The sequence below is a fragment of the Dryobates pubescens genome, chromosome 16, assembly GCF_014839835.1.
Source record: "Dryobates pubescens isolate bDryPub1 chromosome 16, bDryPub1.pri, whole genome shotgun sequence".
In the NCBI taxonomy this organism is placed as follows: domain Eukaryota; kingdom Metazoa; phylum Chordata; class Aves; order Piciformes; family Picidae; genus Dryobates; species Dryobates pubescens.
The window spans coordinates 10263279-10289351 of NC_071627.1; the positions used below are offsets into that span (position 1 = coordinate 10263279).

The window sequence follows — 26073 nt, forward strand, 5'->3', positions numbered from 1 at the left end:
CTGTGCCTGGTCTGTGCTCCTGTGCTGTTCAGGAACACTCACATGGGGTTTCATTCACACTGCCCTACTTTGCTAAAATGGTAGCAGGGGTGCCGTGAACAAATGGGGGGAGCTGAAAGGGAACTGCAATGAGTTCCTTATTTAGTGAAGGTTTGAAGTTAACTTTGACACACCTTCCTCCCACCCCTCCCCCCCCCCCCCCAAAAAAAAAAACAGTATAGGTCAGCTCTTAATTGCAGCTTCTGTGAGAATATCTGCCACTATTTAGAACATGGCATCCTGAATTTGGTGATTATTGCTCCTATTCAGCCAGGGTGAGTTGTTGCTGTGTGGTTCGTTGCCCAGGACTGTAACATACTTTTAAGTCTAGTGTAGAGTGAACCCCCTATTGTTCCTTTTCTATCTGTTTTCATATGACATTGTTCTTGTACCAGAAATAAGTAATTTCTGATAGCTTAAGATGCTCCTTATATGGAGGGAATTCCTGGAGATATTCACAAAAGGATTTTTTTGTCTTAATACTGTCATCCCTGAGAAACATAGGTGGGCATTTTATCTGGCTGTTTTTCTTTTACCATCTGATTTTTATGCCTATTCCCTGTCAGTGGAGACCATAAATTCCACTTTGGTGCAGTGTTTTGCTGGGGTGTTTGGGTTTTTTTGTTGGGTTTTTTATGGTTTTTTTTGGTCATGAAAGCTCTAGGAATGTGTGTATTTGTTGATGACAAAAGGTTACCTTGTGAATACTGTGATTTTTGGGGGAGTTGCAGGATACCCAGCAGTTAATCGGAGCTTTTCCGTAGATAGGTTTGTCATAGGCAAGCATTAAGATATTAGAAAACATCCTGGCAGGATTGCTGTGTTCTGAGACTATTCCTGAGTTGCTTCAGGATCGATTTTTCTTCTTTTCTCAAATTACACACCTGACAGGACTTGATGACTAGTTTCATCACAAGAATATTAACTCAGATGATGCTAGGGTTTTCTCTTCTGTTTCACAGTGATGTTTGCTGACATTGATGCCTGCAGAATCATTGGAGATGTTCAGAATCAGCTTGTAATTCTTTCACTTTAAAACTGGTGTCTCATCTACTTTCATACCATTAGCCACAACAACAAAACTCCACCTTTGTTGGTAACTGTTTTGTTCACCTTTTACTTCATGGCTTTAGCTTGTTGTGAAACACTGACCTCTCTTTATACTGACTCTTCATAGTGCACTACTCTAATTTTTTCCTCCTTCTGTCAGTTTATTAATCTCAGTAGTGCAGTGCGCAGGTGGCAGAGCCAGCACTGATGGTACCTGCTTTTTCAGGAAAGTGTTTCACAACTTTTTGTTTTCAACCTTTTAGTTACCAGTAGTAAATTCTGCTCTCAATTGGAGATCATGTGCAAGTGGTCACAGTTACTGAGTATGAAAGAAGCAGCAGTATCCGAGCTGGCTGATGGGGGATGCTTTATGGCAGCACTAGAAAACTCAGCTTACATTTTGGATCCCAGATCTAACAGTGCTGAAATCACTGAGTAATACAACCTGTGTCTGTGTGTTGATTTTGGTGCTTTGTGTTTTGGTTTGTGTTTGTTTTTTCTGGTAAGAATGTTTTTCCTTCTTTTCTTTGCTCTCAGGCAGTTTGGGCTACGTTCAGACTGTTTGGGAAAAGGATGCACTTGGAAAATGTGCTTTCTCCACCTCCTGATTTAAAACTTTTATTTGTGGTGTAAAATAAACTTCTACTGCTTGCACATGTTTTTGTGTACCTTCTTTAGGCAACTACACCCCACGTACCCTGTGTGCTTCTGTGGTTTTTACATAACTGTGCTGAGCTGTATTGCAGTAGCTTGTTGCTTGTAGAGGAGTGAGGAGATTGCAAAATGTACAGAGTTGCTAATTTTCATGTTTGGGGTTTTTTTTTAATCACAGAATCATAGAGTGGTTTGGGTCAGAAAGGAACTTTAGAGATCACCTAGTTGGAACCCTCCTGCGATGGGCTGGGACTTTTTTCCCTAGATTGGGTTGCTCAAAGCCCTGACCAGCTTGACCTTGAACACTTCCAGTGACATGTGTTGAATGTTAGTGTGCTTGTTTCTGGTTCAAGGCAAACAAAGATGGACTGATTCTTCCCTAGACTGCCCCTGCTTTATGGCTGCGACACACCCCCCAGGCTGGCAATGTGATTGTTCTGTTTTCTTTTAAATAAGGGTGTGTAATAGAAGGCTTGAAATCTCTTTAACTAAGGATGGAGTAATGCATTGCCCTAGCATTTTTATGGTGCTATTTTTATGGTTCATTTCTGCGGTACTTAGCTGCTTTACCTTTAGGCTCGGAGCTGCTGTTTAATGCTCTTTAACTTTTATTGTCCTCTTGCAGCCTGTTTCAAACCATCTCCTCCTCCTCCTTTCCAAAGTGCTGGTTTCTACGTTTTCCAGTTAAGAGGTGTTCCTTTATTGCTTCCTTAATCATTGCTTTCGAAGAGGATGAATGATGAAAATACTGCCTTTGAACATCCCAGTGTGGGTCTCATTACTTCGAAACAGCTAGAGAGGCAGTGCTCTGCTTTAAAGTTTGAAATGCTTTTAAAGCACAGGGTGAAAAGTATGGCTTTGCAAGGAAAGTCTGCATCACTCTTTGCACTGTCAGAGTCCTCAATGGTGTGAGAACCTCACACAGGGCCATCTGCAGGAGCTGGTCAAAGATTGAATGACTCATAAGTGAGGATAAGAGAACAGCTCTCATGGATGGATGTATGACTTAGATTGCCCAATGGACTATGCCTATTTTGGTACTTCGTCTTGATATTAATTTACTTGGTACCATTACAATTAATAACATTTAATTCAGGAAGAAAAAAAAACCCACAAAATTAAATAGAAATTAGTCTTATTCTTTAGTCTCATAATTTAAAATATTTTCAGTCCAAGTCTTTAGTTATGGCACAGTTTTGTCTGTATATCTATTATTTCATTAGGTTTGTTCCCAAGGGAGAGTGTAAAATGCTGATGTTACTCCCAGATTTCAGGAGAGGATGATGGTCACTTTGATGATGATTACAAAATCAATTTTTTAAGGTCTTGTGGGCTGTAATATAAGAGCAGTAGTCCAAATTTGTGGCCATTTAACCAAAGTTTGACAAGACAAAGGGTAATGGGTTTAAAGTAAAAGAGGGGAGATTTAGACTAGATACAAGAAATTATTTTTTTTTTACACTGAGGGTGAGAGTGGTGGGTAGAAGCCTCCTCCCTGGAAACACTCAAGGTCAGGTTGGTGTAGGGGCTCAGAGCAGCCTGCTCTACTTGAAGATGTCCCTGCTGACCACAGTGGGGTTGGACTGCATGACCTTTAACAGTCCCTTCTAACCTAAGTCATTCTGTGGTTCTGTGAAAGTTCAGTTTAAATCTTGAGCAATCTGAAAATTAGCCTGAAAAGAAATCCCCATGTTGCTCTTCAAAATTTCTGCCTGTTCCTGGGGTCAGAGCTGTATTTCTTTTTTGGCCAGTCACTCTGGGTGAGCCAGAGAAAGGCCTGGAACAAAAGTGGGAGATCAATGGATGGAGTAACAGTGTGAGTGATATTTTGGCCTACACCAATGAGGGCATGAGCTCAAAATCCTGGGTGACCATAGCAGGGAAACATCTGTGCTCAGCATTTGTGTAGCTGCAGCCTTCCAGGCAGTGAGTGACTGGCTATGAAGAGTAGGATTTAGTGCTGAGGAGGTTGGTTTGTTGATTATGGGTTTAAATTTATGTTTTGGTTTTTTACAGAAAGCAGTTGAATATCTGCAATATTATTGATACTGTGTTTGGATGCTCTATCATGGCAGGTGTCAGGATGAGCTGTAAAACTTATGAAATGAATATGTAAACTGGAAGTTTCTGCCTTGGTAGAAGTTCCAAGTTAAGCCACTCCCCACAATTATCTACCTGTTTTCAGTGATGCCTCAGTATTTTGATATCCATATACACAGAATCATAGAATGGTTTGGGTTAGAAGGGTCCTCCAAAGATCATCTAGTCCACCCCCCCAGCAGTCAGCAAGGACATCCTCCACTAGATCAGGTTGTTCATAGCCTTCTTGAGCCTGACCTTGAATATCTCCAAGGATGGAGCCTCAGCTACTTCCCTGAGCAACCTGTTAGAGTGTTCCACCACCCTCACAGTAAAAAACTTCTTCCTAACATCGAATCTAAACCTCCTCTTCTCTCATTTCAAACCATTGGCCCTCATCCTATTACTCCAGGCCTTTGGAAAATCCCTCTGCAGCCTTCTTGTAGCCCCCTTCAGACACTTGAAGGCTGCTATTAGGTCTCCCCAGAGCCTTCTCTTCTTCAGGCTGAACAGCCCCAGTTCTCTCAGTCTGTCCTCATAGCAGAGGTGTTTGAACCCCCTGAACATTTTTATGACCCTTCTCTGGACCCTCTCCATCAGGTCCATGATGCAAAATGTTCCAGAACAGAATACTGAAATTTCCTTTCCTTTTGCTGTTGTAAATTTCTGGTATATATTCCACAAAATAAACAGCTGCTTGGAACAGTGAATGAACTCCTCACTCCAATTTTGCTTTGTCTTATGAGGCTGTCTTCTGTGCTGTAAACTGTACACTTCAGCACATTAGTCCTCTGAGTCTGAGGGCTGGGACAAGAACCAATTCCTTCATTCTTTTGTTCATGCATTTGAAGGTTACAGGAAGGTTGGATGGACATCCCAAATAAATCAGATCTGCCTAGACAGATTCTGGATTTATCTGAAAGTCAAAAGCATTTAAAGAGTTGAACAAAGCACAGTCAAAACCATCTCCAAAGACTGCATGCAAATTTAGGCTGTATACTTGATTGGAGGCGTTCCAAAAGCATGGTAGAATGATCATTTTTTTGCAGGCTACTGCAGTATTCTTTTCATAACAAATGTAAATTGTGACCAGAGAGTAAAAAGGGTTATGTTATGATGAATCAGAAAATCAGTCCAGATGTAGTCCCACTCACACATAAGTGCAGCAGTTTATTTTCAATTATGTGTTTGCATGATCTTGCTGGTTTGCATTTTAAGTTTTGGGTTGTGCAGTGAGTACAGCAAGAGGCAGGAACTTTTAGGGTACCTCAAATTGCACCTTAAGTGATGTGAGTTAGGTTTCTGGTTTTGTAAGTTTAGATGTAGACCAGCGACAAAATTATTTTAGTGATTGGAGTTTATTATTCTAATCTGTTACTTATAGACTTGAAATAGCACTGTTACTACTTTTTGTTGAGTCGTTGAATTAAGAGATAGTGAAGAGCTTCCATGCATGCTGTTTAAAATAGGCGTGTTTTGAAATGATGTTCATTAATTGATGTAGTAAGCTAAAACTGAGTGGACCTATTGAAATGCAAAATACCACTGTCATTATCATCAACATTACTGAAATAACAAATGTAGGCATTATTGGATTTCACTATGCAGTATATTACTTGGAACTTTCTAGCAGAAAAGACACTTTTTTCCACTTCAGAAGGGAAAGGTCCTTAGTTTGAGCTGATTTAGAGCTTCCTAAATCTTCCTATATCTGCATTATTGATCCTGCTCCCATTTAATGGAAGTATGTAAGCAAAGTAACTGATTTTGTGTGTGTGTGTTTGTAGTTAATCCTGTTACTCTCTACTAGGTGTTGAGCAGCTTCATTGCTGGATTCCTGGAGAATAAACAATAGTGCAAGACAGACATGCATGCATTTCAAGGGTGAAGCACTTCTTCACTGGCTAACTGGGATGTAAGCTGGCAGGCAAAGGCATTGTAGTCACCGCCCATTACAGGGTAGCCAGAATCAATTTTGGCGCACAAACACCAGTCCGGAAGGCAAGAGCTCCCTGGAGCTCCCCAGCAATGCTCAGCTGTCATGTGTCACCACCTCCATCAACACCAGCCATTCAACTCAGTGCATCCTTGCTAGCCTTCCTGAATTTTCCCTGTTCAGGCTTTATGCCTTTTTATGTTTGTGGTGTCTCTCTGGAAATTCTTGAGCTGCCAATGATCCTGTCTCAGTGGTCCTTCCTCTCTCCATAATTTTCACCTTACCTTTCTGCATTGTCTCAGCTCTTTGTCATGACTTGGCAGGTTTGTGAGGAGCCTGAGCCCAGGTTATGGCACGGGGAAAGTACCAGAGCCAGGCCTGGTGTGCCGCAGCAAGAGCCCCAGGAGAGTATTCCAGGGAAGAGAGAAGGGTATCAAAGTTTATTCATCTTCTAGATGAAAAGCAGATCTGGTGCAGAGCTAATGCTGCAGCTGTGGTATGTTACAGATGTTTTGCCTTTTCTTAGCTACTCTCTTTTCAGTTGCAGCTTTGTGGACGCTCCTTGTTTGTTTTTGTTTAATAATATGATGGATCAGGGTGCCCCAACACTGGCACCTGCCTTTTTGTACAACATCTTAACCTCCCTGACAGGCAGCTTTCAATTACTACGCTTTGGTGTGTCCAGCTGTGCCTTTGTTAAGAGTGGGAAGAGGGTAGTGACGAGCTAGTCTGGTACTTAAGGCAACATCAGTGACACTCTGCTTAATATTCTGCATTTTTTAGAAGACTTTGCCTGGGGATGTGAAGAACCCAGCTTCTACCAAGTCATGAAGCTTTCAGGAGCTGGAAAGGTAGTTTTAGAGCTGTGCTGGAAGCTGTGTGGCTGCTGCCAGGTTCGGGTTTATGTTACAGTAGGTGGAAGTGTTCCATTGCTATTGATGTGTTCATTCTGAATTATGGTTTCTGTGCCTAATAGTGTCCTTTGTTCCTGCACCATGCACAGTTAGTTACAAATTGATTATCTGCAGCATGCCGAAAACCACTTGACTAGTGTGTTGTCAAGAGGGCTGTTCCCTGTTTGCACCAGGCATTTGGGTGTGAGGGTGCACATAAACACCCTTGGGTAAAAAGGCTGGTTCATTTGCTGAAGTGCATTAGAAATAGCTTTCCTCTGAAAAACCTGTCTTACTGAGCATAGTCAGCAGATCCTATGCAGCTGAGCCAATTTCTTGTCATTACATAATTTTAAACCTTTATTGCTACCTTTACTGCATTTGAGGAATACCCAAGTCCCCGTGTCCGAGATGCTAAAAAGGGTAGAAACTTCTGTACTCGGAGAGCCTGAAAGATGTGTAAACCTGGCTGATAACCCCATGTTTCTTTGCAAGAACTTGAGAACAAGAACATGCAATTAAATCTCCCTTAGGGAAAGCCTGAGAGATCCCTATACAGGTAACAAAGGCATGCACCAGTCTAACAACTGGAGTTCATTTTAGTATAAAAGACATGAGAACAGCTTGTAGTTTTCTTCAGTCTTGGGTTCTTTCTGTGTGGAAGTTAGAAAATTGCTATAAAACTTTTCTGTCTGAATTTGGCAACCACTTTGAGGCATCCACTGACAGAAAGTGACTCATGGCTGGTTTTTTGAGGACTTCAGCTACAGAATTTGTTAAATATTTTTTTTCCTCCAGTAAAAGCCAGCTTGTTGCAGTCTATATTTCACTGGGATTTTTTCCTACTAAGAATAAATGTCTGATAAAATTGAGACCAGCCCTGCAGAAAAGAACTCAGGGGTGCTGGTGGATGAGAAGCTGGACATGAGCAGAGTGTGTGCACTTGCAGCCTAGAAGGCCAGTGGCATCCTGGGCTGTATTAAAAGAAGTGTGGCCCACAGGTTGAAAGAGGTGATTCTGTCCACCGTACTCTGCTCTTATAAGACCTCACCTACAGTAGAATGTTGAGCTCTGGAGCACTCAGCACAGGAAGGACATGGACCAGATGGAGCAGGTCTAGAGCAGGGCCCTGAAAATGATCAGGGGCTGGAACACCTCTGCTATGAGGACAGGCTGAGAGAACTGGGGTTGTTCAGCCTCAAGAAGAGAAAGCTCTGGGAAGACCTAATAGCAGCCTTGTAGCATCTGTAGGGGGCTACAAGAGTGCTGCAGAGCGACTGTTTCCAAAGGCCTGGAATGATAGGCTGAGGGCCTATGGTTTCAAATGAGAGAAGAGGATAATTAAATTGGACATTAGGAACAGGTTCTTTACCATGAGGGAGGTGGAACACTGTAGCGGGTTGCCCAGGGACATAGCTGAGGCTCCATCCCTAGAGATATTCAAAGTCAGACTTGAGAAGGCTCTGAGCAACCTGATCCAGTGGAGGATGTCCCTGATGACTGCTGGGGGATTGGACTAGATGACCTTTGGAGGTCCCTTCCAATCCAAACTATTTTATGATTATAGACAGATGTGATTTTACCACAGCTTGAACATATTTTTAATGTTTTGGAATCAGTAAATTGAGCTGTTACTACTTTCTTGGTATGCATCTTTTCTAGTTGTTAATTGCTATTAAAAACCTTCAAAAAACAAATTTTAAAAGACAATTTGAGCATTTCAGCTCTCTGTATTTCTTTTTTCATACAGAATAAGCATAGGATAATATAAGGAGGCAAAGAAGCAATTTGTGTTAGAAAGTATCATGTTCTTCCTTTCTATTACAGTTTTTCATCACAAAAACCAGTTTGGGTTTTTTTCTCAGTTGATTTGTTCAATGAGCTGCTACAACAATCTGGCCAGAAAGGAGGGGGTAGAAGGAAATTGTTCTCTCAAAGACTGTGAAGTTAATACAGTGTCTGTCAGGCCACAATTCCCTGAGCACCAGCGGTCCTTTTGACCTGTGGGAAAATAAATGTTATAGAGAGCTCTGAATAAATGAATAAAGCAAAATATAGCTTTTCCCATTAGTCCACAGAAGTGTGAACAAATGTCTCTTTGCTCAACTTTCATAGACATCACCTTTCTTCTGGCATTGGAGATGAGGTCCCTATCTGTGATCCAGCACGTCGGCAGCACACACGGCTGGGAGGGGCGTTGTAAAGCTCCAAAAGCTACAGAGCACTGAGCAAACTCCAGGATTAACCTGCTGTCTGTGAGCAGCATGCAGGCTCCTTCCATGGGCACTTACATTATTAGATCTTTGTATGCTGACAGCCATATTTCATAGTGTTCTTATATGGGAATGTCTTCATGATGCACAGGAATTAAGGAGACTGGGCTAGGACTCAGCAAATGTGCCCTTGTGTTTTCCAAACATATTTAGCCCACATCTAAATCAGATTATTAATGCTAGTTGGAAGGTAGAAAATGTGGTTTTCTTAATAGTCTGTGATAAGTGAACAGAGAAGACAGAAAGTATACAGTTTTTTTTAAAGTTTTTATATGGGTTGTATTTGAAATTAAGTGAAAGGGTACAAATAAGATCATTTCTTTTCATAAACTGTCTTTGTACAATCCCTCCTAGTCGTACCGCTGTGAGACTGTAATTAATGTTGATAAATGCTCATGTTCTCTCTGTGCAGCTTGGGCCCACAGACAATTGGTTGTACCGGAGCATGTCAAATCCCACATATAGATATAGTTATAGATCATTGGGTTTAGGGATAGAGTTGAGACAAGTCCATTTATTTCCATTAGTAGCTGAATCTAGACTTAAAACTCCGGGGGTCCAAGTATTCCGCCCATTATGTTCTCAGTGTTTGTGATGTGCTTTGCTGTAACTCGAGGTATTTCTGCTAGTCCAGGCTCCAGCTTCTGAATGCAGTGCCTGTTTTCCAAAACAGCTTGGTGGAGATTTAATATATCTTCAGCTAAATGTTTTTTTAAAACATTTGAGGGCAGAATTTCTGTACTTAAAGATAAGGCGGTATCTTTTAATCATTTCCACCTTGTCAGAAATCCTTCTATGGAGACAATAAACTTTCAGCATACATGGGATAAACCTTCAGCACACATGGGTAAGAATCACTGGGGTGACACAATTAAGTTTGCCCAATGATATTTTTCTTTCTTTCCTTTTTTTTTTTTTTCTCTGAGAATGGCACCATTCCATGTATCCATTTCAGTCAGCCTTTTTGCTTCTAGTTCTGATCAGCTTTAACAATTATTACAGGTCAATTTTACATTGGTAAGTATTTTGGTCTTATGTAACTCAAAGCAGATCACAGTGGACCTGTTTTTCTTCTACTTTTTTTGCCTGCTCACATGAAACAGTATATGATTGATATGTTCTGTTAAAACATATCTAGATATTCATTAATTCACTTTTAATGGGAGAAGAATTTCATTACATATCCGAGTTTACTTTAACAAGGCTCTATATTAAAATTTCTATTGGTACTGCAGCTGCCTTCTCGGCTAGAGAGGACATCAAGTTCCTGGATTTAAAAACCTTGACTTTTCAGATAAAGACATTTCCTAGACTGCAGTTTCCATTTTGATTCTGTGAGATCTGCTTTTGGGAAGGAAGAAGGGAAGAACTGTAAGAACTGTCTGCTGTATGCCCTCAGGGCCAAACCTGAAAGGACCGCTCCTGCCATGAGGATTTAGGAGGAGATTAGTATCATGGACTGAGGCAGATGCAGAGTCAGCCTGAATGAGAGAGCTAGGCCTTCCTACATGCCTTTGTCTTACCAGATCTCTCTCTCTTTCTTCCTCCTGTCCTTCCCTCCTTCTTTTCTCATGCTCTAAGTCACTTCAATCCCTGGTGCCTGTCACAGTATTATATTTCTCAAACCCAAGAACATGCAGAAAGGACTAAAGCTGCTCCTGCAAACAAGCATTAATTAGGTTTTAACCAGACAAAAGGAACAGAAGTGTTAATAGTTCTACACTAACACAACCAGCCTGATAACATCATCTTTTCCAACAGTTTAACTCCAAGTATTGCAAAGTAAAGAAAGATATAAAATGAAATGTTCATAAAACCAGGCTTTCATTATGTTGTGCTTTCTTGTCACTGGAAGGTGTGTTTTTTTAATTTAAGGAGCTAGGTAATTTGAGGAAGAAACCCTTTTAGCATTTGCCTTGACTGTGTTTTCTTATAGTGTGCAGAAAAGAAGCAGTTCTAACATCTGATGAGCCACAATCTAAGGAAAAAAAGAATGGCTACTTAAAAAAAATTACAGAATGTTTCTATTAAGTAACTGGTTAGAATACTCCCTTTGTATTCTATTTCCTTTTTTGTTTACTACATTTTAAAATTCCACCCCAAAACACAGAATTAATCTGTCCGAGATAGGCTCTGAAAGCTACTTCTGATTATGTGCTTGTCACAGATTCACAGAGTATTACAGCTTGGAAGGGACCTCCAGAGACCACAGCAGTGTCATCTAGGGCAGGTCACACAGTATCACAGTATCACTAAGGTTGGAAGAGACCCCAAGGATCATCAAGTCCAACTTGTCACCACAGACCTCATGACTAGACCATGGCACCAAGTGCCACATCCAGTCTCCTCTTGAACACCTCCAGGGACGGTGACTCCACCACCTCCCTGGGCAGCCCATTCCAATGACGAACGACTCGCTCAGTGAAGAACTTTCTCCTCACCTCGAGTCTAAACCTCCCCTGGCGCAGCTTGAGACTGTGTCCCCTTGTTCTAGTGCTGGTTGCCTGGGAGAAGAGACCAGCCCCTTCCTGGCTACAACCACCTTTCAGGTAGCTGTAGAGGGCAATGATGTCACCCCTGAGCCTCCTCTTCTCCAGGCTAAACAATCCCAGCTCCCTCAGCCTCTCCTCACAGGGCTTGTGCTCAAGGCCTCTCCCCAGCCTTCTTGCCCTTCTCTGGACATGTTCAAGTCTCGATGTCCTTCTTAAACTGAGGGGCCCAGAACTGGACACAGTACTCAAGGTATGGCCTAACCAATGCAGAGTACAAGGGCACAATGACTTCCCTGCTCCTGCTGGCCACACTATTCCTATTGCAGGCCAGGATGCCATTGGCCCTCTTGGTCACCTGGGCACACTGCTGGGTCCTGTTTAGGCAGCTGTCAATCAGCACCCCCCAGGTCCCTCTCTGGGAGCTCTCCAGCCACTCTGACCCCAGCCTGTAGCTCTGCATGGGGTTGCAGCACCCGGAACACATTCACAGGAACACATTCTGGTGGGATTTGAAAGTCTCCAGAGAAGGAGACTCCACAGCCTTTCTGGGCAGCCTGTTCCAGGGCTCCATCACCCTTACCATAAAGGAGGTGTCTGCTTGTGTTGAGATGGAACCTTCTCTGTACTAGCTTGTACCCATTGTTCCTTGTCCTGTCACTGAGCACCACCAAAAAGAGACTGGCACTTTCATCTTGACACCCACCCCTCAGATATTTGTAGACATGAATAAGATCTCCCATCCCAGACTTCTCTTAAGACTAAACAGCCCCAGGTCTCTCAGTCTTTCCTCATAGGAGTATTTCCTATGAAGGTCTTTCTTTAGTGTCTCTAAAGCACAAAGGAAAAGTTACAACAGTCAATGCTAACTGAAATATTTTCTGAAAGAAACTCAGTTTCAATCTCTATTGTAAGTGATGTACAAGGTCATTTGGGGTTTCAAAAAAAACCTGACAAAACAAGGGCACCATCAAACTAATTGATTTTTCATGTTCATTAAAAGAGTTCATTAATTACTGCATTTAAAAAGACCATGCTTTCAGAAACCGTCTTGAAATATGAATGCTTAATCAAAAAACTGGAAGCCTATCCAGCCTACCTTTTACTGTCTCTTACCAGCAGGCAAATTCTGTGCAATTTATTATGCTCTGGGTTTCATTTCAAAACAAATGCTGCTTTAATGCTCTTTAAAATCACTTCAGTTCATCGGTATAATAAGTATATAGTAAACTCTCTGCTCGGAAGTATGCACATGCATGATGATGGCTTGGGAATGGTACTTGAACACATTTCAGTTTCAAACTTCCAAATCATTGTTGTAATAAACAGTGACTGAAATAGATTTTTAAAGTTCTAACAGGTGGTTTCAGAGTGGCATGCTGGATTGTGATCTGAATACAAATGTTCAACATTGTTACATTTGAAGTAAGACTTGGGTTATTTTAAGATGTGGGTTCGATTTTTTTGATTTTTTTTTTTTTAAGATTACGGAGTGTTTTCATTCTCATCAGATGCAAGAAGAACTTGTTTTTCAGAGCTGTGAAGGGATAGGCTATGGAGCAAATCTTCAAACTTCTTTTGTCTCAAAAGAAGTGATCTTTTTCAAGACCACTGCCGCCTTTCTTTGCTTCTCTTTTTTATCATCTACTGGGAATGTGCTTGTAGTCAGTTCCTCTCCCTATGTGAGAAGTTAATCTAGAGAGGCCAGTCTCTAGTTTGTTTTCTCCATTTCTTATCTGGAATGTGTTGGCAGCATTTTCAGAGGTTTTGTTGGGTTATATATTTTGTCCCTCATTTTCTTCTTTAAAAATGTATGGGAGTTGAAGTCCTCTTTTCTTCTGCCAAGTCATATGCTTTTGGCGATTATCTTACTTTTCTTAGGTGTCCAGACCAGACCTGTGCACTATTAAGATAATAAAATGGCTAATTCTAATCCTGGCAAATTGGTTTTTTTCTTGCAGGACTATGGGTTTTGCTCAACGTGTTCTTAATTACTTTTGCTGGCAGCTTTTGCCAGGATGGTTAATGAGACTCATAATTGGGTTTTGTCTTAGAATATTTATTGAGTAGTGGAATTCATAGGGAAATAATGTACATCTGTGAACTTGGGATGTTTTCTCATGAGTTGTGTTCTGTCATCCTAACAAAAGTTACAGTGATTTTGTAGCAAAATCAGTGATTTTGTGGCTTTGTCCTAATTAAAGTCACCCAAAAAGAACTGATAGTGATGTCAATTCTTCACATGAGCTTTGTTTGTTATGAAACTGCTCACACTTTTTCCAGGTGCAGTTTCAACTGGTACTCAAAAGGCACTTCACTGGTCATGCTGGTGTTTTGTTCTGGTATCTGGTCAAGTTGCATCTAATCACAGAAAGGATTGAGCAAATGTGCTGACACAGTGTTTTAGTGACAGTTACTAAGGTCTTATAGGAAAAAAAAATAGAGGATTTTTCATCTCCCTATTTCTTCATACAAAATCCCTTTTCATATTCAATTGAATTTAATACATTATGGCAGCTGGAATGGAATAGGAATAGGAGATATCCTTTCTTAACTACAGGACTTGCCATTTTCAATTATGTTCCATTTTATGTTTTTCAGGCATTTCTTGTTTAAGACATCTTCTGGAACTACTCCGTTGTTCAGTAGTTCTTCCCCTGGTTACCCGTTGACCTCAGGAACAGTTTATACTCCACCTCCCAGACTGTTACCTAGAAATACATTCTCCAGGAATGCATTCAAGCTGAAAAAACCCTCCAAGTATTGTAGCTGGAAATGCGCTGCTTTATCTGCAATTGCTGCTGCAGTCCTGCTTGCCATCCTGCTAGCATATTTCATAGGTAAGGCTGTGTTTTCTCTTGTCAAATCACATGGCTATGTTAGCAAATGACAATTCAGTCAGTCTGTTTCACAAATTTGTGTTCTTAACAAGCAGAGAAAATAATTGTTTTTTTCTACCCTGATTAATGAGAACAAAACACAATGTTCAAATCCAAATCACTGCCATGTAAGAGCAGTGTAAGGAAAAAATCAGTTCAGGATTGTTGGTGTACAGTGTTTACTTCAGATGATGGATGTGCATCTCTCCTAGATAGTGATGTAATGGGTTCTCTTTGGACTACCTTATGTTTAAGAAATTTGGAAAGAAAATATGGTAGGTGTTGAATCACATACTGCTGTTACATGCTGTCTTTAGATAAAAAAAAAACAAAAAAACACAAAACCAATTTGATAAGACTCAGTCTGTATTTGCATCTACCAGTGCCCCTCATTCCTGATGGTGTTCATCTACCTAACTAGATCCTTTTTCTGTATTCCACACATAGCTAGTATTTTGTAAGTGAATACATAGAAATGAAACTACCCAGTGATGGGATGAGGGGCAAGGGACATAAACTCAATCACAGGAAGTTCCATCTTACCATGAGAAAAAAACTTCTTCACTGGGAGGGTAACAGAGTACTGGAGCAGGCTGGCTGGAGAAGTGGTGGATTCTCCTTCTCTAGAGATCTTCAAAACCCACCTAGACATGTTGCTATGTGACCTGCTCTAGGTGCTCCTGCTTTTCAGGGAGGTTGGACTTGATCTCTGGAGGTCCATTCCAACCCATAGAATTGTACGATTGTATGAAACTACATATTGTGCTTATTTCCTGTGATGAATATATTATCAGTGAGCACACCATGTGCAAATGCTTTCTGCTAATATTAATATCTTTTGAGATTATTAACATCCTTCTATTATTTTGTCTTTTTAATTCATATCTGATATTTTCTCCTCATTGCCTATTGATTTGTTGGGTTTTTTTGTCCTAAGGGTCTACATCAACTAGCTGTGCGCTTTTACAGTGCTTTTAACAATATACTGATGACAATGATATGCTGCACAAATTCTCTGAGTAAACAGCAAAACTATGGTAGCTTGTCAATGTTTTCAGTTAACACTTTCCAGACGACTCTGCGTGGGTTTACATTCATGTCTGAAACTATTCTCATATATAGTGCTTGAAAGACAGAAACAGATATAACTAATTTCCTCCCTATTATGTCCATTATTTTTGAGGGGGTGCCATATAATCTGACTCAACAGCATAGACATTATCTAAGGAAACCCCATTTTTCATACTAATGAGCTTCCATATGTAATTAATACATATAATAATAAGAGAGAGCTGACTGGCTATTGCTGCTGTCTCTTTAGGCCAGGCCTACGTCCCAGCATACTCAATTCTACAGAGCTACCCATCTTTCTATATTTCTGCAGAAAACCTCAAAAGAATAACAGGCTTAGTTTGATATATAAATAAAAAGATTGGAAAGCACATGGTTTATTGAACTTGACATTTATACAGCAGCTCTCTGTTTGAGTGATTATGCACATGGGAAGTGAAGTCGAATATTTTAATCATGTGCATAACTTTGAAGTGATGGATTATCAAATGTATTTTTCCTTGGTATTTAGGTTATTGTAATCTGAAGCAAAGCATTTCAAACATGGTTATTGCTTTATATACTTTCAAACACTGTCTCAGACGAGAGAATGTAAGGTTATGCATTGACTCTTAATAATAGATGAATAATCTATCATTTCAGGTAATGATGTAAGTGATCTGTTTTGACAGAAGTTTTTGAGGTCATCTTTCCTAACTAAAGAATGAGTGCAGTAGGGTTGTCTAGTGAACACAACAAAGCAGGTTTTAGAGAGTGTTTGAGAGGCTTCATGCCATACCCAGTAAAGTATAATGAATTGTAGCTGTTCTAAAAACCAGAAAATAGCTGAAGTTAATCCTGTAAATAAATTTGATAGATCCACTCACTGTGATCATAATTTAAAATAATGGTGAAAAGCAAAGAAAATTAAGCAAAAGAAGGTGCATTGCTCTAGGTGCACACAAACAACAGAAAAGTAAAAATTTGCTGTAGTTACGCTGTGGGTTAATTTGACAATCTCTCAGTGAAGTTCATTATTATTCATTCTGAGTTATTAAGAGCAAGCACAAGACCAGATTGCTTAGCCTTGCTGCCATCCAATAGCATGATTTAAGGTGCTCGGTACTTGCACCAGGGGAGGTTTAGGCTGGAGGTTAGGAGGAAGTTTTACACAGAGAGAGTGATTGCCCATTGGAATGGGCTGCCCGAGGAGGTGGTAAGGTCACCATCGCTGGGGGTGTTCAGGACGAGGCTTGACAGGATGCTTGGTTGCATGGTTTAGTTGATTAGGTGGTGCTGGATGATAGGTTGGACACGATGATCTTGAAGGTCTCTTCCAACCTGGTCTGGTCTATTCTGTTCTGTTCTATTCTATTCTACTTAAGGTGCTAAATCATCTCCTTACTTAAAAACCACAACCTTAAGGATAGAACCTTGTTCTGCAGTTCTCTGGAGGATTACCTTCTCCTCAGTATGTGCAGAAATTGAGTCCTTAGAGAACTAAACATCCTTTTTCCTGAGAAAAGAGCAGCAACGTGACATACCAGCTGTCCAGCTCTTTTGGAGCTCCTAACCTACTAATCCCTGAACTGCTGTGAACACAAAATAACTGTCTCATTTTATCAGTAGGAAAAATGTTTTTTCTGTGTTCAAAACAGGTGACCAGAATAGTATTCAGATCAGACCAAAACCCCACTTCTGTCCTAATCAATTGAGAGAGTGTTAATCTACCAGGAGAGCTGGCAGTCTTGAAATGAGGAAATATGTTGAGTTTTCCAAGAAATGCAGGAGGAAGGGCAGTATTCTGTATTGCAGTAACTCCTCTTGATGCACCTTGCTATCAGAACTTCAAGCTTTGAAGTTGCTGATAATGTTTTTCTGCCATATATGTCCACAAAGACAATTTCTTGCTCTCTGCCGTAGCAGAGGTTATGTCACTGGGGTTACATTAGCTAAAAGTAATAGTTACGGAAAATGTCATCAAAATGTGCAGCAGATGGTTCTGCTGCTGAGGTTTGTCAATATAGCTAGGCTGTGTGAAGATGATCGTATCAATGCTAATCAAGACCATTGCAGGACTAAATGAAAAAGGCAGAGCTGGCAAATATGAGGTAAATGATATTGAAAGAATACTTTGAAGTTCTCATATTCTTCAGGATTTCTAAATGAATTGTCCTATAAAAGAAGAAATCAGGGAATTGATCTAGGTAGATCATTGAAAAGATGCCGCCTACATGTTTAAATGTGGGACTTCCAGAGGCTTGCCAAAGATCATAGGTAGCATGAAAAATTTCTAATGAGGTGTGATTCAAAGCAATAAGCAAAAAAACCAACAACAACAAAAACCCACACACACAAAAAAACCCACACCAAAAAAACCCAACCACAATTATGAAGGATCAAATACTAAAATAATTATTTAGGCATTCCTATTGCCTTTTTGATAACACACAACTAAAACTGCAATGAATGAAATGGCAATATGTTTAGAGCTTAAAAAATAAATTCATAGTGCATAATAATAACCTTTGGAACTTTTTACAACACTACATAATTGATATCAAATAAAGATACTACTGAGATTTGCTCCAGCCAGCACTTTACTTTCGAAGCTGGCATTGATGGCAGCATGATATTGAATATCAGCAGCAGATTCAGCTCAACAGAAAGAAAATTCGTGGTTTCTTTTCTCTTTGAAGATACAGATAGGCCAATGATAAAAATCATAAAATGCCATTTTGATAGACTCTATAAGGCAGTAATTGCCATCATTATCTGATGTTTCCTAAATCTTCTTCTGAAACATCCTGACTGCCTGGGACAAAATCCCTGCAAATCTGCATGGCACAGGTCTATCGTGATACAGGATGTCTTTGTGCAAAATATGTTTGGGTTCATAGACACAGAGCTTGCCATCTTCAACATACTGTTCTGTACATGAATTTCTGTAGAAATGCACTTCATCAAGTTGCAAATAAATCAAGCAGCTCTTGGGGAGGCGGGGGTGGGGGTCAGTATTAAAGGAATAGGCAGAAGCAAAAAAAAAATTAGATTGTTTACACACACACACAAAAAAAGTTATAGGATGTCTCTCTGGGTGAGTGGTTTACTGTTTTAATAGCAGAGAATAGGAAAAATTCGCTTAACTTTTTCCTTACATGGTATAAACATTGTCCTGTTTAAAGCCAGGCTTATCACTTCTCCCTGGCTCTTTTGTAGTCAGATGTAAATTAAATGCAGAGTGGAAGTTGGTCATGTTGTACAATGTTTTGGTGAATTCCAGCATGAAATATGTAAGTAAAGTTGTCCTACAGTTGAGACATTTCACAAAGCCCAGGAGTTATTCCTATTATCCTGGGGTGACAGATGAAGAATGTGGAACCTGCCATTCATATTAGGACATCCTGAAGATATTGGCCTGGTGGTAAAACCCAGTTACAAGAACATAATTTATACAGTGTCAAAAGGAAAGCATATACCACACATATTGTCTTTGTCAAAGTGTTCACTTCAGAGGTTATGGGAGTGATGAAAGCATTTGTCACGTTAAATTAGTTTTCAGCTCTTCAGATTCATGCCAAACTTGGAGGGAAAATTAAAAAAAAAAACCAAACACCAACATAAAGAAAGTAGGAGAGGAAAAAGAGAGTCACCTTGTGTTTTTCACAAAGTTGGTGTTGCCAAACATAAATACCAGATTTTTGTAAGCCCCTACACTGCTCTGGTTTCTGCCAATCTAACTTTGAGCATCAAAGAACATCTGACCATCAACATGTCAGCACATTAAAATGTGGTAATTTAAAGTAACTACACTTTCCTTTGCTGGGGGAGGAAACAAACCAACAAAAACTTTCCTGTGGAAATTCAAAGCCTTTCCCACATACTATTGTTAGGTCTGGTGTCTTATAAAAGTAGCCATGATCAAAGCCCTGTCTGTAGCATAAGTCTTGGGGTCATGTATTTACTGACTGGATCCTTCTATTCTGTCTGATGTCATTGCCCGCAATTGGAAGGAGGGAAGAGAAAAGATCTTGCACCCCAGACTCTTTCACCAACTGTCCCAAGGCCTTGAAGTTTCTCTTGTGAAGTTTCTGTCTGAAAGATCAGTAGTGCAGAATAGTCTGACGACCATAACAGGTTGGGGAATTTCCTGGTGACATCCCTGATTTGAGCTCCAGGAAGGCTACAAACTTCCCTAGGATGAGAGTCAACTTGGCATATAGAGCCCTCTGTTCCCTTTAGAAGTGAGTCTCCGCAACTACAACTCTTCCTTGTGGCAGAGATTGTTCTATGGCTGGCAAGCCTATCTGAGCATGGTAAAACCTCTGCTGTAGGTTGCTTGTTGTCCATAACCCCATCAGACTGGCTGCCTTCCAGCAGGACCTGAGATCTATTGCTCAGATGCACCTGAGGAGGGGAGGTGGGCAAGGAGGGCCATGAAGTTCCCTCTCCTCACCCCTTTCATTTGGGCTTCTGTTTTGCACCTGACAGGGGTGGAATACAGGGGCCTGTTGATCCTGGGTGCTCTCTGGCAGGTGCTCTCATTTCTGTTGCAGGGAGGGCAGAGCCTGACTCCACCCTTTGACATTCCTTTATAGTCCTCAGCCTTTCAACCTTCTCTTGCAGCTCAGCTACCAGGCTGAGTAGATCATTTCCCTGCTCACTGCCAACACTGTCTCTGCAGTCCACCATTGCGAGTGTGAGGCTTTGGCATTTCCTGCAGCCAGGGGCCTGGAGACCTATCTGTTTACCTGGCACCACTGTCTGGGTCACCACATTTCTTTTGCTAACAGCTTTTGCCTGAGCTGCAACCACCGATGTTCTGCCCAGTTTGTGACCCCACAAACTGTTGCAGCATGCCTGGAAGAATCCCCATGGCCCCTTCTGTCAAACCTTGGTCCTGAGGTGTTATTTGGGCTTGAAATATTTAAGAAAATACAGAAGGGGCTGAATTGCCAAATGGTCTGGCAGCTAATTAAGCAAAAGGAACTATCTTTTTTATAATTTCCTGTATGAGCCTGAAAAATAGCGATGCACGGAACAAACTTTGCTAAATTTCTTGCTATTAGAAAGCATATAGCCAGAAAAATGGTTTATTTTGTTATCCCTCTTGTATTCAAAAGGTATTCATTTGTTTCTGTGATAGACAACATTTAAGGGGTTTCTGAGAAGAATTAGACTTGGAAGTAGATGTCTCATTCTGCACCAGATAGGTGTGCATGCCACAGCTTGCATTAAAAGGTATTCTGCAAGTGTTGATATCAACTTGAATTATTTTCTTCCCACAAATGAGTCAAGTATTTGCTAACGTATGTGCTTGTGTAGAGTTTCTTGTTCATTCATATTTGTATTTCTTCCACCCAAGTCCAGTTATCTTTTTGACCCTGATTCCACAGCTCAGGATTCATCAGGTTTGCTCAAGTGCTATCTTATGTATCAATTGATTACATTTTTTTTCTTTCTCAGCTGTTTTTTGACAAATGTCAGCCTATGTTTCATTTGATTTCTTATGCTGCATTTGTTGTTTTTTCACTTGTAGAGTCAAAACACTACTGACTTTGTCTTGTCCAGACTTCACTGAAATTAAGCATGCTAGACATTTTGGATACCAAGACTGAAAAATGAGAAAGTCATCCAAAGATGGAGCCTCTGAGAGGCAGAGGTCGTCTGGCTGCCAATCACTGCTATCAGATTCAATAGAAATCAATGTAAACCAAGGGAGCTCTGCATCTTGCAAGATTAGCTGATGACAGAAGGTTCTGTTCTTAAATTTGCATTGAAAATAGATGTCAGTGAAGGGGCAATAATTAAATTTTAGAATATGCCTGTCATATTTGAAATGTCACACATTCAGTGATTGTTATTGACTGATATCAGTCAGTCTGAGAGACAAAAGAGTAGTAGTAGTGCTGTAAGCTTGTCTGATGCTACCTATGAGAAGAGGGGTTTTGAGCTTTTCAGGGAAAAGCGTCTGGCCCCATTCCATATGAGAAATATGCTTGGCTATAGGAACTTTACATATGACTTTCCAGCTTAGAAAGGCCTCTACTCCACAGTCCAAAGGTGAGAGAGATTCATTAGGTGAAGGAGATTGTTTTCCTAGAGACAAAATGCTCCAGCTGCTGTCTCTGTCTAATGCCACAAGGATTTTTATGTGAAATTATTCGGGCATAGTTTACCTGTGCTTTTCTGGAGTTGAAAATAAAAGCTTGATCTACAGATTTGTTCCAAGAAAAGCCAACATAGCTATTGTTTTGCCTAGCAGAGATCTCAGAGATAATGGAAATAGCTACCTTTCAGTGTGAAGGGGCATTCTTATCAGCCTGTTCAATTCTCTTTGTCTTTGTTGAGGATTTTCATACAGTAAACCTTAGCACTTGAAACTAGAGTGAGACTAATGTTTCCATAACTCACAAAGTGCCATCACATGCTTAGCACTGGAAATTGAAAACCATTTGTGCTTAGCTACCGAGTGGAACAAGCGCACTCTGAAACCATGGCAAGGAACAGGGAGACTAAAAGGATGTTTTCTTTTGTGTGTTACTGGGGTTGTGATTTGGGGACATGTTTTTGTTTGGCTTTTAATGCGTATTGCACAGGACTATCTAGGATGGGGATGAGAAAACATTTTTCACAGATGCTGGTAGTGCTGCCCAGAAGCTGTTAGAACGTGCTGCTGTAAACTTAAGTAACTGCCTAGCAGATGCCAACTGCATTAGCTGATGCTGCACTGCTCCAAACTTGGTGTGGTAGAAGTTAGTAGCACAAAAATGAGCAATGTGATGTAATGGGATAGCAACAGCTGACCTAGACATTTTAATAAGATAGTGTTTTGAACTAGCAGGTTTTAGTAGTATTTCTACAGTACAGGTTTGGTCTTTTTTGTAATCAAAGCTGCAAGAGTGTGCTCACTCAGAGGTAGTTGCTTGTTTTCTTTGGTCTGTTTTTCTGCTGTGAAGTGCATGCTGTGCTTCATATGCACTGTTGTTGCCCTACCATGCACAAACTAGAAAATATCCTGGATTTCGTGATGGCGATGTCACAGACAGTGTTCTTTCTTTCATCAGTGAAAATATCGAGTATTATGATATTTCTTTTTTGGTTGGTTGTTTTGTTGTTGTGGTGGGTTTTTTCAGTTTGGTTGTTGTTTTGGTTTTTGGTGTTTGGGGTTTTTTTTTTGGGGGGGGGGTATGGGGTTTGCTGTTTTGGGGGGGTTTTTTGGTTGGTTTTTTTCAGTAATCTAGGATTTAATTCCAGAATCACAGGTACCAATTCTTGTCAGGGCAAAGTGATAGCAGGGATAAGTAAATGCAAAACAAGTATTGCAGAGTCAGGGAAAAATGATGAAGCATCTTCAAGGTACTTCAGTAAGCCATGCTTTTTAACCTAGCCAAACGTACTTCCCCTTTTTTCAGGGGAAGGGTCAGGATAAGGGATTTAATATAATGCCAAGTCAGAGACACCTGTCAAATAACCCTGTGGTCATTCTCTCTGAAAAGTCAATGCTCAATACCAGTGTTAAATGTCTCATTTCTCCCTGAGGAAGCATTGCTCTCTTAGCAGCTGTTTATATTGAGATCACCAGTTGATCTTTTATGGTTTAGTTTTTATTGATTATTTGTTGCTGTGCTTCTCTGTTATAACTCATGTTGTTCTGCACTTAGTGTACTTACAGATTTAATTCATTTAAGTGTAGAGGTCCATGTTTGCTTTTAGGAATAGAACAGTAGGGTAATAGATTTAATGACGTGGTGTGGTTTCATTTGTGTGGCTTGCATAGTTCTTACAACTCTCTTATGAAAGCCATGAAAAATAAACACAAAAAATACTGAAGTGTACTAAAAAGACAAGAGAATACTCAAGAAATATTCAAGGAACTTGCAGTAAGACAAAATATAGAAATAGAATTTAACTTTAAGTTGCGAAAATAATAAGACAAGGTAACAGACTATGGAAATTATGGAGCAAAAAGAGTTGAACAGTGGGAAAAGAAATGACACATTGCTATGAAATGACAGAAAATTTTCCTCACCAGATAATGTGGTGAAATTAGCTCTTTTCAATAATATAAAAACTGTTGAAGAAAAAGTGCTCTGCTTTGTTTCAGGTTTTGCTTATTCAGGGTTTAATTCTGTGTAGTCTTGCAGCATCATACTTTGAGCTACCTTCTTACCTCACTACTCAGATACAGAAAGAAGAGCCAGCCATCTTATGTTCTATACGTTCATGAGGAAGCCATTGGCTTGCCATGGTCATTGAGTTTGATTACCTAACAAGTCATGGTGTGCCTAGTTATTAGTTCTTTATATGATTGCCTCATAATCTGGAAAAATAGCATCTTCTATCACAACCTGTCTCATTTTTCACTTCAGATTTAGGTTTATCAAGGTTATGGAATAATTCAGATTGGAAGGGTCCTGTGGAAGTCTCTGCTCCAATCCTTCCGCTCAAACTTGCGTCATCGCTCAAGTCCAGTCTAGCCTTTGAGATCTCCAAGGACAGATAGTACATGACCTTCCAGGGCAACCTGTTTCACTGCTTGACTGTCCTCACAGGGGGGAAAAGTATTTCCTTATATCCAGCTTGGACCTTGATTCAATGTATTTACCCTTTGTCTCTCATCCTCCTGCCACAAACCAGTGTGAAGAGCCTGGCTTTCTCCTCTTGATGACCTGTAGCTAACAGCAGGCTGCTTTTAAACCCCCGTAGTCATCTCTGCCCCATGCTAGATAAACTCAGCTTCTTCACCCCCTCTTCCCAGGGCAAGTGCTCCAGCCTCACATATTCACTTGATGTCTTTTGGACTTGCTCTGGTTTATTGATGTCTTTGTCGTATTGGAAAGCCTCAAACTGGATGCAGTTACCCAGGAAGCAGATTGATGAGTTCAGAGCAGATGGGGATAATCATCTTCCCCAGTCTCCTGGCTGTGCTTTTGTTCCCACAGCCCAGATACTGCTGGCTTTCTTTCCATGATGCTAGCTCATGTCCAGGTTCAGTGGGGCCCCTGAGCCTTCCGCAAAGATCTGCTCCTCAGCCAGTCAGTCCCCACTTTGCACCAGTGCATGTAGTTCTCCCCATTTCTAGTGATTTGAAGCATTTCTGCCTGATAAGTGCTAAATTTTTCAGACATGCAGTCCTTTCTCTGAGTATGACTGAATGAATGAATGTTTGTTTTCCACAACAGAATTTTACCATGATGGGTCTAGTTAAGCCAAAGGCTATTTTATTTAATAGAGTAAGGGATGTAGGGAGGAGAGGCTCCTTTTTTGAATCATGCATCTGTACTTTCTTAATATTGAGGGAATCCTTTCCTGCTTCATTTCTCATAATCATGTCTGACATCAGAAGCTTGAATTACAATGCCAAAGTGAAGAATGTAGATAGTTAGAAAAATTGTGGTTTGACTTATGTTGAGCAGATTGGATAATGACAGAATCACTCTTAAGCCCCACTGTGTGATTATTAGACACTATTAATGTCTTTATCTTGGCTATTCCAAAATAATTATTAGAAAAGCATTTGTATTAATATAGTTCCTGAATGGAAAAACAATTTCATTCTCTTCTGTTCATCTTACAGAACCTTATCTAAAACTTTAGGTATGCTCTGGGTTCGGTTTGTTTTCTTCCCTGGGATGTCCAGATTTATCCCCCTCTGTTGTGTTGAATTTTTAAAAGGTAATATACATAATGCATAGCAGCACTGCAGTTAATTGAATTTTAAGCTTCTATTAATTTGCTGGTTGGTTGATCAGCTGATTTCTACCCAACATTTTTCTTACTAAATACTTTTTGAGAAGAGGCAGAGAATGGCTGATGTGTTCACGTACTCATAGCAGCACAGCACCCTATTTGCTGGATGAGAAGCATGCTCTGTTTCTGTGGTCCTTCATTGGCCATGACCTGACTTAGACAAGGTTCTTGGAAAGGTCAGTCGCTCTGCTGTACATGTGCTGCTTTCTACCTGTGTGCTAACACCTGTTTTGTTTAAATCTGAGTGTGGTGCACTATTCTTTTGGGTACATTTAATATTTTGTATATTTGCATCTTCTTTCAGTTTTCTCCTTTCTCCTGCAGCTTTTGTGAACTGCACATGACTAATGTAGTAATCAGAGGCTCAAGAATCCTGAGCAAGGCAGGAGTTTATCAGAAAGCCCTGTCCATGCATGCTTCATTCAGCAGGAGGCATGAACTGCTGCTTCTGTGTGTCCCAGTTTGGCTGCATAATGCAACTTCAGTGGAATTGTACCAACAGCAAGCGTGAAGCCAACCTGCAACTATCAAAAGATTTGGCAACATACCTGAAATAATTCTGAGCAGTCAGAAGAACAAAATTACAAATTTTCAGTTTTAATTTAGGAACTTTGTGCTATGCTTATGCTTCCTGAATATGGAAGCAAAGAAACCTCTGTGTAATTCTAGGGAAGCTCGTTTGAGCCAAGGCATGTGGTTTATCAGCAAACTCAGGTTTTGCTCCTGACAGCTGAAATCTTAATTGAATTGGAGTTGTGAGGATACAGTGTTTTCTTGTGCAGTAAAAAGGAGAGACTTCTGTAAGAATGGACTGCTGCTAGAGGATTTCTGTGATTAGTTATAAAAAGTCTTTAAAAGAGAGGAAAATGTGGTTGATATGCTGAGAAAATTAATAGATGCTGGGAAAATGTCAGGAGTAAATAGCAAGTATCCCAAGGTAAATAAGCATAGATATGAACTTGTGAGATTTTTGCTGCT

At 40.4% G+C, this 26073-nt stretch overlaps 1 protein-coding gene across 16 annotated transcripts in view; it reads left to right on the forward strand.

The window, feature by feature from the left end:
• The window catches only part of TENM2 (teneurin transmembrane protein 2), a 668081-nt gene that overhangs the window by 488529 nt on the left and 153479 nt on the right, over positions 1–26073 (forward strand). For all 16 annotated transcript variants that reach the window (XM_054168532.1, XM_054168518.1, XM_054168516.1 and 13 more), the window contains one exon: positions 14015–14253. In XM_054168532.1, the coding sequence (XP_054024507.1) occupies positions 14015–14253 (239 nt within the window). The remainder of the gene's footprint in view (positions 1–14014; positions 14254–26073) is intronic.